Source organism: Zootoca vivipara, chromosome 1 (genome assembly GCF_963506605.1).
Source record: "Zootoca vivipara chromosome 1, rZooViv1.1, whole genome shotgun sequence".
Classification (NCBI taxonomy): domain Eukaryota; kingdom Metazoa; phylum Chordata; class Lepidosauria; order Squamata; family Lacertidae; genus Zootoca; species Zootoca vivipara.
This window is the reverse complement of record NC_083276.1, coordinates 134022666-134035560: the sequence shown is the minus strand read 5'-3', so window position 1 is coordinate 134035560 and position 12895 is coordinate 134022666. Positions and strand designations below refer to the sequence as shown.

The 12895-nt window shown below is 43.8% G+C and overlaps 1 protein-coding gene across 1 annotated transcript in view; it reads right to left on the bottom strand.

The window, feature by feature from the left end:
• The window catches only part of COL6A1 (collagen type VI alpha 1 chain), a 58815-nt gene extending 51952 nt beyond the window's left edge, over positions 1 to 6863 (bottom strand). The window contains exons 1-2 of the mRNA XM_035139522.2: positions 6462 to 6863; positions 3669 to 3798 (exon numbers count right to left, since the gene is read on the bottom strand). Coding sequence (XP_034995413.1) covers positions 3669 to 3798; positions 6462 to 6570 — 239 coding nt within the window. The 5' untranslated portion in view covers positions 6571 to 6863. The remainder of the gene's footprint in view (positions 1 to 3668; positions 3799 to 6461) is intronic.
• Between the last annotated feature and the right edge of the window lie 6032 nt (positions 6864 to 12895).

Sequence of the window (12895 nt, the reverse complement as noted above, 5' to 3'; positions counted from 1 at the left end):
TTACATATTTCTTCATTTTTCTTTGTAAATGGAAAGTAATGTTGTACATGTGTATGTATGATTTTAATAATTGAAATAAATAAAAACTATTTTTTAAAAAAGGAAATCCTGATATTCTGTTATTAAATAAAAATGTTACAGCTTACCCTAAGAAGAGGGAACACCCTAAATCTGACAGAGAGGGTGATACAGAGTCAGATGATGGTGCTGTTGATCAGTTAGAGCAGGCATTCCCAGACTTCGGCCCTCCAGATGTTTTGGACTACAATTCCCATCATCCCTGACCACTGGTCCTGTTAGCTAGAGATCATGGGAGTTGTAGGCCAAAACATCTGGGGGGGCGCAGTTTCGGGATGCCTGAGTTAGAGCATTAATCTTCACTTGAAAGTGATGTAAAAGTGGAGGAGGAAGAAATTCCTGATTTACCTAGACGGTCCAAAAGGACAACGAAAGGGAAACCACCTGATAGTTTTGGTGCCACGAGTGTAAGAGTTTGTTGTGTCACCTGTGAACCAGAATGTTATCATGATGTATTAAGTTTACCCAAACAAGAGAAAGATATGTGGCAAAAGGCAATGGAAAAAAGAAATGAAGTCTCTTAAAGACCTTGGAGTATATTCTGTCACATCACTGCTGGAAGGCAAGGAGGCAGTAGGGTGCAGATGGGTCTATAGAGTTAAGAGGTCTGCCACAGGAGAAGCACAATGTAAAGCACGTTTAGTGGCGAGAGGGTTTACGCAGAAGCCAGGCATCCATTACACGGCTGTATACTCTCCCACAGATAGGAGTGAAACGATGAGAATGCTGTTAGTCTATGCAGCACAAAGAGGTCTAAAGGTCAACCATTTTGATGTTGACCAGCCTATTTAAATTCACCATTGGAAGAAGAAATTTATATGCAACAACCTTTAGGGTTTAAAGAAGGAAAACCTGGACAAGTTTACCGGTTGCATAAGTCCATTTACGGCCTAAAACAATCCGCTAGAGATTGGAATATTTTTCTAAATAATGTGCTTGCAAGCTTGGGATTTAAAGGTTGTGTGGCCGACAATTGTTTGTATGTAAGAGGTTCAAATAATAGAAAAGAACTAGTTTTAGTTTTTGTTGATGATATGATTTACGTAGCTGAAACTGAAGCCCAAATTCAGGTTTTTTCAAAACAGCTACAATAACACTTTAAGATTAAAAAACCTAGGGGAAATACATGAGTACCTAGGAGTACAAATCACAAGAAGTGAGGAAGGAAGTTTTCTGTTAAATCAAACAAGTAAAATTGAGCTACTACTACAAAGATTTAATATGTCTGAGTGTAAAAGTGTTCGGACACCCATGGAAGTAGATTTTATAAAAAGTGCTCGATCTGAAAATGATGGAAAGTTTGAAAGTCCTGACTTATATCAGTCTGCTATAGGAAGCTTATTATATTTATCCGTTTGGAGTAGGCCGGATTTAGCTTATGCAGTTGGTATACTCAGTAGATCACTTTCTGAACCAAAGAAACATGATTGGGTTGGAGTAAAGTGTACTTTCCGTTATTTAAAAGGAACCAAAGATTTTTGCCTAAAGCTATCATCTTCTGGAACTGAACTAATTAGTTGTTTTGTTGATAGTGACTGGTCAAACTTGCCAGACTGAAAATCAGTGTCCGGTTTGGTCATCAAATTTGGAGACTCCTTAATAGGGTGGAAATCGAGGAAGCAGGGTCTGATACCGTAACATTGTCTTCTACCAAAGCTGAGTTTTGTGCTCTTTCGGAATTATGTAGAGAGCTAGAATATTAAATTAGATTGGTTAATGATGTTCAAGGAACGTGTGAGTTACCTATTACGGTCTGGGAAGACTGTCAACCCTGTATATCTTTGGCCAAGACTGGAAATTTTAAATCCAGAACAAAACATATGGATATACGTTTCCAAAATGTTTGCCAGCAATTTAAAAGAGGTCTGATACAGTTAAAGTACTGTCCTACAGAAGATAACATAGCTGACGGTCTAACCAAGCCTCTAACTTTTCAGAAACATAGTGATTTGTGCAAGCACCTAAATCTGGGAAAATATGAGTGAGATGCGAATGTTCAGTATTTAGACAATAGACCGGGAGGGGGTGTTGGATTTTTTTGAATAGTCAAGTTACTTTAGAGCTGGTCTAATGTAAATACGTCTGCTTAAGAGAAACAGGTGCCGGTGTTTCTGTTAATTGCTCACAGGCGTGGGCTCTGCCAGAAAGCCTTCTGTATCTTTTAGTTAGATCTTTCAGTTTGATTCATCTCTAAGTAGATCACTCTCTGTTGTTCTCAGTTTAAGAGATTCCAAGTTGAATCTTAGTATGAGAGTTGCTTAGTTTTAATGCTAGTTTGCTGTTAATTCTTGGGTAGTTTTGTGGGAGGTTTGGAAAGTGGGTAGATAACATTGCTAAGAGAGAAAGCATTTATCTTTAGTTTAAAGTCTCTTTAGAGTCAGTTTGTATTTCAGTTAAAGAAACCCAACCATTTATATTTTCACCTGCATACATTTACAAGTGTGCAGCTAGTAAGGTGTTTCATATAAGGGAGATAATTCCCTACGCTCTTGGTGGTGTTTTCTTAGCCAGGTCAACTTCTGACTGTGTATACTCTGCGTGAAGCGTACTTTAAAGGGCTGCTGTAAAACTGGGATATATGATTTAGGTTAAGCAGGTTTCAATATCCAGTTTTCTCCAATATTATTCTTTTCTTCTATATATTATTTCTCAATAGGCAGCTCCCTCAGAGGACCTTGCTATGGAAACCTTTATTCGCCAGCTTTGGGGCCAGGGAAGAATTTGCCTTCAGACAAATTGGGCCTGTCTGGGTTTTTTGCCTGCCTCGCAGTAATTGTCACAAGTTGATGGGACCAAGGCTGGGTCCTTAGTCTAAATGGCCAAGGGGTGGGGTCTCACTCCAAAGGATATGGGGATCCCTTAAAGGGATCCAGGGAGGGGCATCTGTCTGGACACCCCAGATGAGGGAAGGTGGATAGGTCATGCTACCCCAAAAAATCATGATGGGTGGGGGAGTTGTCCTGATTTGATATACATCATAGGGCGATCCTTAACTTTGGGTAGTCTTGCCAAATAATCAAACGACAGACAGGCCAGTTGATTCAGGATACACCCCCCAAATGCCTGCGCCCAAACCTTCTAACGTCTGTAATCAATAAAATTGTGGCCTGTTTAAATCATGGCTGGTTGTCCTGCAGTTATTGCAACTTTATCTTGCCTTGGCCCCAACACCAGTGGTTTCACTCCACCTGGAAATGCAACTTATCACCACAACAGAAAAACATCATCAGGGTGCACAAAGGCAAGGTAAGGAAAACAAGTTCAGCTCTACTTAAATATGAAAGCAGCATTTCTTCCCCTGACATTGGTCTGCCCAAACATAAAACAAGACCAGGAATGTTAAAAAGGAATATCACTACCACCTGCAGTTTAGAGCAGGAGACTGCAGAACATTCCTCTCCATTTGAAATTCAGCAGCAGGGATTTTGAACAATGATTAGAAATTATAAAACCCACATAAAATGCATGCTTTTTCAAATGAAGTTACTATTCTTACTGTGTAAAAATGTGCCTTGAATGTTTAGAATGAGACCAAAGACCGTGTCAGATGTTTGTTGTAGGATTACCAGGGCAGTTCATGCAACATTTACCTGTCAGTTAACTTATCAAGGAATCGGTTGGTGAATTCTTTAACTTGATCCACCAAGGCACCAAAAGGCTTTTCTCTTAAGGCAACACTCTCAGAGGTATCCAAGACGAAAAACAGATCCACAGGACAATCTGTTCAAAATCAGAAAGAAGAAGTTTAAAAAGAACACTTTTTATAATACAAGATTATCCAGAAAGTCTGCAATACTTTCTGATGAAGTACACCTGAGAGGGGTTTTTTTGGGGGTGGGGGGATGGCATTGCAGTGTAGTACCTATAAGACATAGAGCCCATCCAGACAACCTTTTTATTGTGCATCCATGACAATTTGTGTTCATGACGCTATGCAGGGGGTGGGGGTGTCATACAAAACCCTTCTTTCCATACTGTTTGTGCCTGCAATAGGATGGGTTGGGGCAGTCCCACAGCTTCCTTTCTAGTCAGTGCATATTTAGGAACTTCCTGCTGAAATCCCATCGCTTTGGGCCACAAATGTTCAGGTTGATTTTTGCCCTTCTTTCGGTGCTCCTCTTGACAGCAATAATGTGGTGGTATTAGGCAGCATCACAGAACAAGCTAAAGCAGAATAAATCCACTACTGATGCACCATTATAGTGCCCAGACGCCCACAACAGACCAGCAGAGGAGCCAGAGCTGTAGTCCTATCCCTGGGTGTCTCCACCTGCTTTCCTCCACCTGCTCTACTGTCAGAGGGGGATCCTGCTGGAGCTGTGGAAAGCATGGCAACTTCTGCCCAGTGTTTCCCCAAGCTTCAGCCTATGTAGGGCCCCCAAACAGTGTGTTATGGGGGTGGGATGGAGCACGGACAGCCATGGATCCCCCAGATCCTGAAGAAGGGCCTGGCCTGGGCTCCCCTGTGGTGCCAGACTGGATGTGGGGCAGAAAAGGAGGGGGGTGCCCTCACGTTCCATCCTGGCAGGCAAGAGGCTGTATATCTCCCTATCGCCTCTTAGGACTGCTGTGTAAGAGTGCTATCCTCTGCCTGTTTACTTGGAAGTAAGGTGCACTGAATGCAGTGGCCTTACTCACTGGTAGGGACTGTAGCCTAAGCTGCAGACAAGGAGGTCCGGCCTCTGCTTGGATCAGCCTACTATACTCTTGAGAGCTGATCCACAATCACTTTATGTACCTTTGGGGACTATTAATTTGCTGATGAAGAAATATCATTGAAACTGTTCATTATCCTGGAAGAACTGTTCTGTTTGCTGTTTGTTGCTGCTGTGCTTCCAGCCCCACCCGGCTCCAGTTCATTCTCCACCAAACTCTGATATTGATAGGAACTGTGGAAAGGCTTTCTGCCTCAACTTCAGTGTTTCTTTGGGGTCACACCCCATTCTAAGCATTCCTGTTGATGGAATATTTATTTGACTTCTATTAGTCCGTGACCTCTTGCATGTATTATATGGAATTAAGAAACAATTGATAGTGTTTCATAAATATTGCCAATACATTATTAGCCCCCGTGTTGCCTTTTGTTGCTCCGCTTGGAGCTTGGCTAGTGGCCGGAGGCACAAAGCTCTCGCATAGCCTCATCCACCCCCACCCTCTGAATATGGAGTTAAAAGAAAGGAATGGCCTTCCAAGGACCTTATCACAGGATAAGAGACATGAAACTCTTTAAATAGTGCTACGCAAATGCTCTGTATTATTATTAAACTAATTTAAATGATTCAGTATATAGAAATAAAACAAGGCATGTGGGCCACAGTGCAGAGGCCCTCACACCCAAACAGGAAATGGACCTTGTGCTTCTCCCCCAACATGGCAACTCACTAGGAGCCAACTCTTCATGTAGAGAAAGGGGTCAAAATTGCATCTCGGTCCCTTCCCCTCGCCATGCCTGACCTCCCTGCTCTCAGGGTAATATCTGCACAGGGGGCCTGAGGGGGCTGCCTGCCAATGGAGAGCAGAAGTTGCCTTGTTAGAGGATCCTCACAGAAGCCCCTGTGCCCACGTCGTCTCAAATACACGGATGTCACAGGTGTGATTCTGTACACACATATATCTCTACACATACACATAAACATAAACACAGCTGATATTTAGTTGAAAGACTCTGCTCAAGAGAATTCCTTTTAGAGGGAAACTGAGACAGTAAAATGAGCCACTACTTCCTCTTCCTAATATAAAAAGACGATCACATTCAGAATATCTGCTATGTCAAAAGTACATATAAAGCACCCTCCTTTTCTGGTTTTCTTCTGCAGCTTTCTTCTTCTTCTGGCCATTTTTTTTAGTATTTATTTTCATTTCATTTTTAGCTGGATTATTTATCTCCAAAACTTAATGCTCACTACACTGGAGACACTACCTACAGCTCTTTATTCATCAAAAAGTGGGGCTATAATCCTCAGATATTCCTTAACGAATTATTCAAAACAAAGAAGGAATAAAAGTTTGTTATTTTTGAAAGAGTTAGCAAAATCTGGTGACGTCCATAATGCCTTATTAGTCACCGTATTATTGGTACATACAGGCTCGGCTTGTACTGCAACTCAGCACAGGAAAAAATCTCTGACAAAAAACATATGTATGATCGCTACCCCTTGCTTGCCAATGTGGTGCATATACTGATTTTCATATTTGTATACGTCAGACAAACTTAAAAGTTAGCATAAAAGTTGACTCACAAACTCTGATCTGAAATAACATGGCAGATGCTTCGTCAGATCATGGACTGAATGATACTCAGTTGTTTCATTTCAATGTACATAGTAAGAAGGCAGGAAGCATAAGAGAGGAGAAAGCAGCACACTGTGAAAATATCTTCTTACCTTGAAATGTTACTGCACCATTGGAGACGGCTGTTGCTTGAGCAAGAACTGTTCTCAAAAGAAAGCAGCCCTGAAGTAGGAAGGCTGGGAAAAAGTAAGCTAATTTCATCTTGCAAGGATTGTAGTTACCATTTACTAAGACTCGAGGACAAATGTAAGGAAAAAAGAGAGGGAGCCCAGGAATCAGAGGGTGACAATTATCACCTAGTTTGCAATTATTATTAAGTTTCCGCTGTGTCCCTGAGTTTCCAGAGAGTGGAAGGAGAAAGGAAGGGAATTAAGACGAGGAGGAGGCTTGGATTTGCAGGAGGGAGGGAACATAACAGTAGTGTCAGATTCAGCTGAACTGCAGCACTAGCTAGTGAGTCATGAAACACACCAGCCCATTTTGAAGTCTCCCTTCTCTGAGTTCAGTTTTGCCACTGCCTTCTTCAAATATGGCTGTGCTCCTCATACTAAAACGTAATTTAGCTCCATTACAAAATTATTGCTTTCTGTCCTCATATGCTTGCAACTGATTAATGACTTGCAGTGCAACAACACATGCTAATTTATGTTTTTGTATAACAGCTGGCTCTAGTGTCCAATGAAATATCCAGAATATAAAGGGGATGTTTAGATGGCTAACAAGTAAAGATGAAAAATGAGCAGAGTTGTATCATATGGGTATCTAATATAATAGAGTTGAAGCCTCTTAAGATATAATAGATGGGATGCAGGTGGTGCTGTGGTCTAAACCACAGAGCCTAGAGCTTGCTGATCGGAAGGTCAGCAGTTCGAATCCCTGGACGGGGTGAGCTCCCATTGCTCAGTCCCTGCTCCTGCCCACCTAGCAGTTTGAAAGCATGAATAGGTACCACTCTGGCGGGAAGGTAAACAGTGTTTCTGTGTGCTGCTTTGGTTCGCCAGATGCGGCTTAGTCGTTCTGGTCACATGACCTGGAAGCTCTCAGCCAGTAAAGCGAAATGAGCACCACAACCCCAGAGACGTCCGTGACTGGACCTAATGGTCAGGGATACCTTTGCCTTTAGGATATAATAGAGTTGAAGCCTACAAAGTTGGTCTCTTTGTAATTTTGCTCTAGATACATTTGGTAAACTGCATTTGGTAAACTGCATTTATGTTCTAAAATCTATCGTTATTAAGACCAACGGAATTATCAAAAAATCTGTCAAGCTTCTGAGTTCTCCAGAACTTTGCATAAAGCAGGTGTTGGTGATGCTATGTGGAACATCTTGCCTCATGAAGGTCCCCAGCATCTGTTGCATCCCTCCCTGTTGCTCTTTCCTTCCTTGCATTAAGCCTGTATACTTGGAAGGCTTTCCCAAGCACTGCAGTCTTGTTTTCCCCCTCTTCCCCAAAATGTCCCCTGACTCATTGTTAGTCTTCCTCTCAACTGTTACGCTATTGCAATTAGAATGAAGGTATTTATAACAAATTGTGTAAATCAAGGCCTTTGTCTAACTATGTATCTGCAACTAATAAAGTAATATCTGCATGGTTAGTACAACTGAATATGCTCATTGCAAATGGTGGAAAAAATTGGTTTTAAAATGTGGTAGTTTTCCTATAAGCGAACTTCATATTCATGCAGCAATAGCTTAGCCCTCTGCACGGTTTACCACATGAAGTAGGTGTGCACAGTGAGCGGACCTGTGCATTTACTGTTAACAATTTTAAATTTAAGTACTTGTTTAGAGTCCTCCCCCCTCTTCCCAATGTGGAGTGATGGCCTGGGACTCAACATTACCTCTTGTAGAAATCATAATAAAGGTGGCAATGGTGTGAGGAGCCACACAACTTTGGAGTGGGATGGGGCTGAATGTGTGGCGGACTCTCTTCCTTCATTCAAGTAACTCATGAAGAGGACTTGCCTCAGCATATGTGTTGTTTCAAATATCCTGCTCTGCAATTGGATGCAGCTGCCTTGTGCTGAGAGGAGACACAATAGGTCCCAGCATAGCCGCTGCCCTAATAATTACACTGCAGGATTGGCTCCAGTTTGGCATTTCCTTTTTCTATATACAGGTGGTCCCCCTTTATGTGCGTTCAAAATGTACATGACTGTGTATACGTGCATCACACCAAACCTGGAAGTAACCCAGAAACGTCACAAAAAGGGCAGAATGGGGGGTGGGGGTGGGGTGGGGTGGGGTGGGGCTTTTTGCAGGTTTTTTCAATTTTGCACACTTTCACTAATGTGCCTGGGAATGTAACTCCCACGTTGCCTGTATTTCAACCAGGGCTGAGGCAAATAGCAACTCCCTTTCCAGAGATAAAAGCTGACCAGACCGGCAGTTGGGTTTTTATTTCTGCACTGGTGACACCTGTATTTCACCTCCCCCCTCCCTGAAGTGGCCACCTCATTCTGCCTAATGGTAGGGCTGACATTGATTTCTGCTCTAGTTCAGGAATGGGAAGAGGGAATCTGCATTAACAGGGTCCTTGCCCCACCCCCTAAAATTCCAGCTGGTTTCTTAAATATGAACTAGACTTTAGATTTTCATTACAACACACCAACAGACAACCCCAGAAAAAGGTATTGTGTTTTTCCTCTTTTCTTAGTGAAGCTTTAGCAAAAAGTTTCTTGCGCAAAACAGTTGCGTCTTTATTACTGGAAAAAAAGAAGTAGTAGAGTTAAGGAAACTTTGGTCATTTTAAAACATCTCTATGGCTGCTTTGAACAGTACAAACTGGAAAGAAGTCAACTGTCTACTAAAGCCTAATGATAATGGTATGGCTTTTGCCGTTCATCTTTGACTATATATGGGAGTTGTTTCACATCTGGAAGGAATCAAGGACACATGCTTTCCTGGCAGCCTTGCAGCTGGGCCAGATCCCAGCTGCTCTGAAAGGAAGACTTTTCTGGAGGAAAGAGCAACAGCACCCCCTTGGCGCCAAGCATGGATCTGCAGCTGGTTTCGTAAGAGTATGCAAGATCTCAAGGGGTCTCTCAGTTCTCCAAAAAATTCTGTGCATCAGAAAAATGGAATCACCGAAAGCAGCTACCTTTTAAGGGATGGAACTGTGCATCTTTTCCACAGAAGCATTGTTTCCTGAGAAAAGCACTTCCCCCATTCAGAACTTAAACCCAACATTAACAGCATGAAAGAAATATATTCTGTAAAGCAAGGGTGTTCATGTAGTGGCATTTTCACTCATACGCTGATGGTAATAATTAAAGAAACATAGTTTCATGTTGCAAAATACATGAGATTGATGAAGCAGAATTGACTTCTGGGGGGCGAGGGCTGCATGTGAAAAGGGAGTGGCAAGTCAAGAGGAAAGGAAACTTAAATGATGGTGTGTAGCCCACCCTTGTGAGGAGGAAAGTATTGCATGCCGGAATGAAAGACCAGAAGTCAAATGGAAAGATCTATTCCATACTCAAGTGCCATTGAGGAAAGAGGCAGGAAAGAGCCCACCCTCCCAGGCATGACTAAGCCCTGGGAGCTTTACAAGGGGGTGGCAGGATGGATTTCAGGGCGAAGTGGTGATGTGCAGCCCAAGGACCCAAAGAGAAGAAGTGGGTGAGGCAGATGCAGCTGACTGTCCTGGTTCTCACCCCAAAACACACGAGCAGAAGCTCTTAACTTTTAAGTAAGAAATACTTAAAAGGACAGGCTCAGCAGTAGACACAAGGCTCAGGAGTTCAAGAGCAGAACAAGAAGTTCAGAACTGGGTGAGAGCAATGGAGATGCCCCAATAAGTCTCCACCTCCTGCCCACCAAGTTTTCAAAGATGAGGCATGGTGCACTCACTCACTAGACTCACACATCTTACAGGAATGTCAGAATTGCAAATGTGTGCTCCTTCAGGGGGGTCCTCTTCTCATTTGCAAAGGTAGCACCCCAAAAGAGTGAGCGGACTGCACCCTCCTATCTGGCGCCTGTTGAACCATTGCCATCTCTGGTTCTGCCTCCCCTCTTGTCTGTTTCATGCATGGGGGGCGGTAGGGGGGGCGTGACAAATGGCTTCCTGCTCCCTCTTCCCAAGCTATGGAAGTTGGAGTGGAAGGGGAAGAGCCCTCCTTCTCACGCTCTCACCATTCACCTCCCCACCCCAACATTTCTTCCTCCTCCTGGGTCTGATTCAGAGCCTGATTCTGACAGCGCCGTGGGGCTCATGGTGCTGGCACCACTGAATTCCCTAGGTTTGTCTCGTGATCCTCTGCTGGGGTCCAGAGGCATTCTGGGAAAATTGGGGTGGTGTCTGCAGCATTTCTTTTTTTAAAGAGGCGTTTTTAAGGAGGCTGCACCAACAGAGATGAACTCTCTGCTTCCTTTTGGAGATCCATCAGCATGCTTATTGGGTGGTAAGTTCCAGTTAACTCAATGCATCTTAAAGGTAAACTGACCGCTGACCATTAGGTCCAGTCACAGACAACTCTGGGGTTCCGGCGCTCATCTTGCTTTATTGGCCGAGGGAGCTGGCGTACAGCTTCCAGGTCATGTGGCCAGCATGACTAAGCCGCTTCTGGTGAACCAGAACAGCGCATGGAAACGCCGTTTACCTTCCCGCTGGAGTGGGACCTATTTATCTACTTGCACTTTGAGGTGCTTTCAAATTGCTAGGTGGGCAGGAGCAGGGACTGAGCAACGGGAGCTCACCGCGTCGCGGGGATTCGAACCGCTGACCTTCTGATTGGCAAGCCCTAGGCTCTGTGGTTTAGACCTTTACATCTTTACAGCACCTTTACATCTTACATCTGATTAAATGTGCCTAGAAAGGACTGCAGTGTTAATCTCTCTCACACACACATAGACACATACGTGACAACATATGGCACCTTTAAAACCTTGGTGTTAACTTCCAAATAAAGCATCTTTAGGTTCTCATTCTCATTAAGGAAAACAAAATCCAAACATAACCCCAGTATTTTAGGTTGAAAAATAGAACTGCATTCTACCATATTACCAGTATTCATTTCTAAAACTTTATATACCACCTTTCAGTCCAGGTTACTAAGGAGGTTTATAATCAGCCATAAAAAGTAGCAGTCACAAAACATATCAATGTAAACATATCAGTAAAATATTAAGATCCAGTACTGTTGGGCAAGTACTTGAAACTGGTATGAAGGACCTGGCAATGCCTGAGCAAGTTAATGTGAAAACACCCATCAAGAGTTCTCCACGGAGTCCTAAGCTGCCTCTTCTTCTGAAGAGGTCTTTCTGTGCTCCTCATTGCGATCCTGGCAAGCGGTCCTCCTGTTTAAGAAACATCCTGTTTATCAGCAGTGCTGATCAGGCAGACAGTGAGATGGGTGAAAAAGCAGTATTTTCATTACTTCCGCCAGGGAGAGGTCAGGAAGTATTTGGGTATTAACTGCACATGTTGACGGTGCTATTTGTTGATTCTCTCCAGAAAGTGCTGAGAGAGCAGTTGTTCCCCACAGCAGGAGCAAGGAAGATGGTGAAGCCTCTGGGCTGGCGAGCTTGGAGTTGCTCGACAACTACAACTCTTGCACATCACACAGTGTGAGCCGTGAGGGATGGAGAGAGGAGGCGACCACAAGGGGGAGAAACAGCCTGGTCCTCACAGTTGCCACATGTAATTGTTTACAGTCTTGTTCTCAAAAGGAAAAGAGGGAGTGAGTCAAGGTCTGGGAAAGGGGGAATGTTTTGGAGTCACACTCACTTCAGCCCTGTCGCCAAGGTGGGATTCATGGTGCACCACAACGTGGGCTTCCCACCCACACCAGGAATTTGACTTGGAAAAATGTACAGTACTTTTGATTCGAGACCAAGCAGATGATGACTACCTTCATTCAAAGAACGACAACTTGTTTCAAGAACAGGAGCAATTTCTTCTTCAGGGACTAAGGCAGGGCGAGTGCACAACAAGAGCCCTCCAAGGCGCAGGGGTGGGCTTCTGCTTCAATGCGCGAGGAAAAATGGAAAGGTGCTCCCGTGTGCATGGACAGTGTGCCATGTGCTCCTCTGGCAAAGCCTTGTGCCTGTGTCTTCCAGGCTCAGGGGCTCTTGTCAGATCACGCCAGAACCTGGGAGCTGCAGCAACTTCTCCTCACTTCTCTGGAGGCACCTCTTGGATTCTGCCGCCTGAGGCAGCTGCCTCACTCTGCCTCATGGACTGGCCAGCCCTGCCCAGAGGTCTCCTCACACAAGGCTTTCCCTGAGGGTGGTTGGATTACTTAGGTGATCCTGAAAAAGCAGCCCCCTACCCTCTTCAAGAGTTAAATATAACAACTTTTTATTGTGGGCAGGCATCCAACTCCTTCCCTTAGCTTTGTTTTGTTTTTCAGTTTCAGCAGTTCTCTCCCAGCTAGCAACCGATATAAATCAACCCACAGAAGCCATTTTGCGTTATGGCATCCTCCCTCCATGGCAGCCATTTTGTATCTCTCACAAAATTCAAGCTGCCCATTAGTCCAAAAGGGTTGGTGACCCCTGGTGTAAGTGATCATCTTGGGT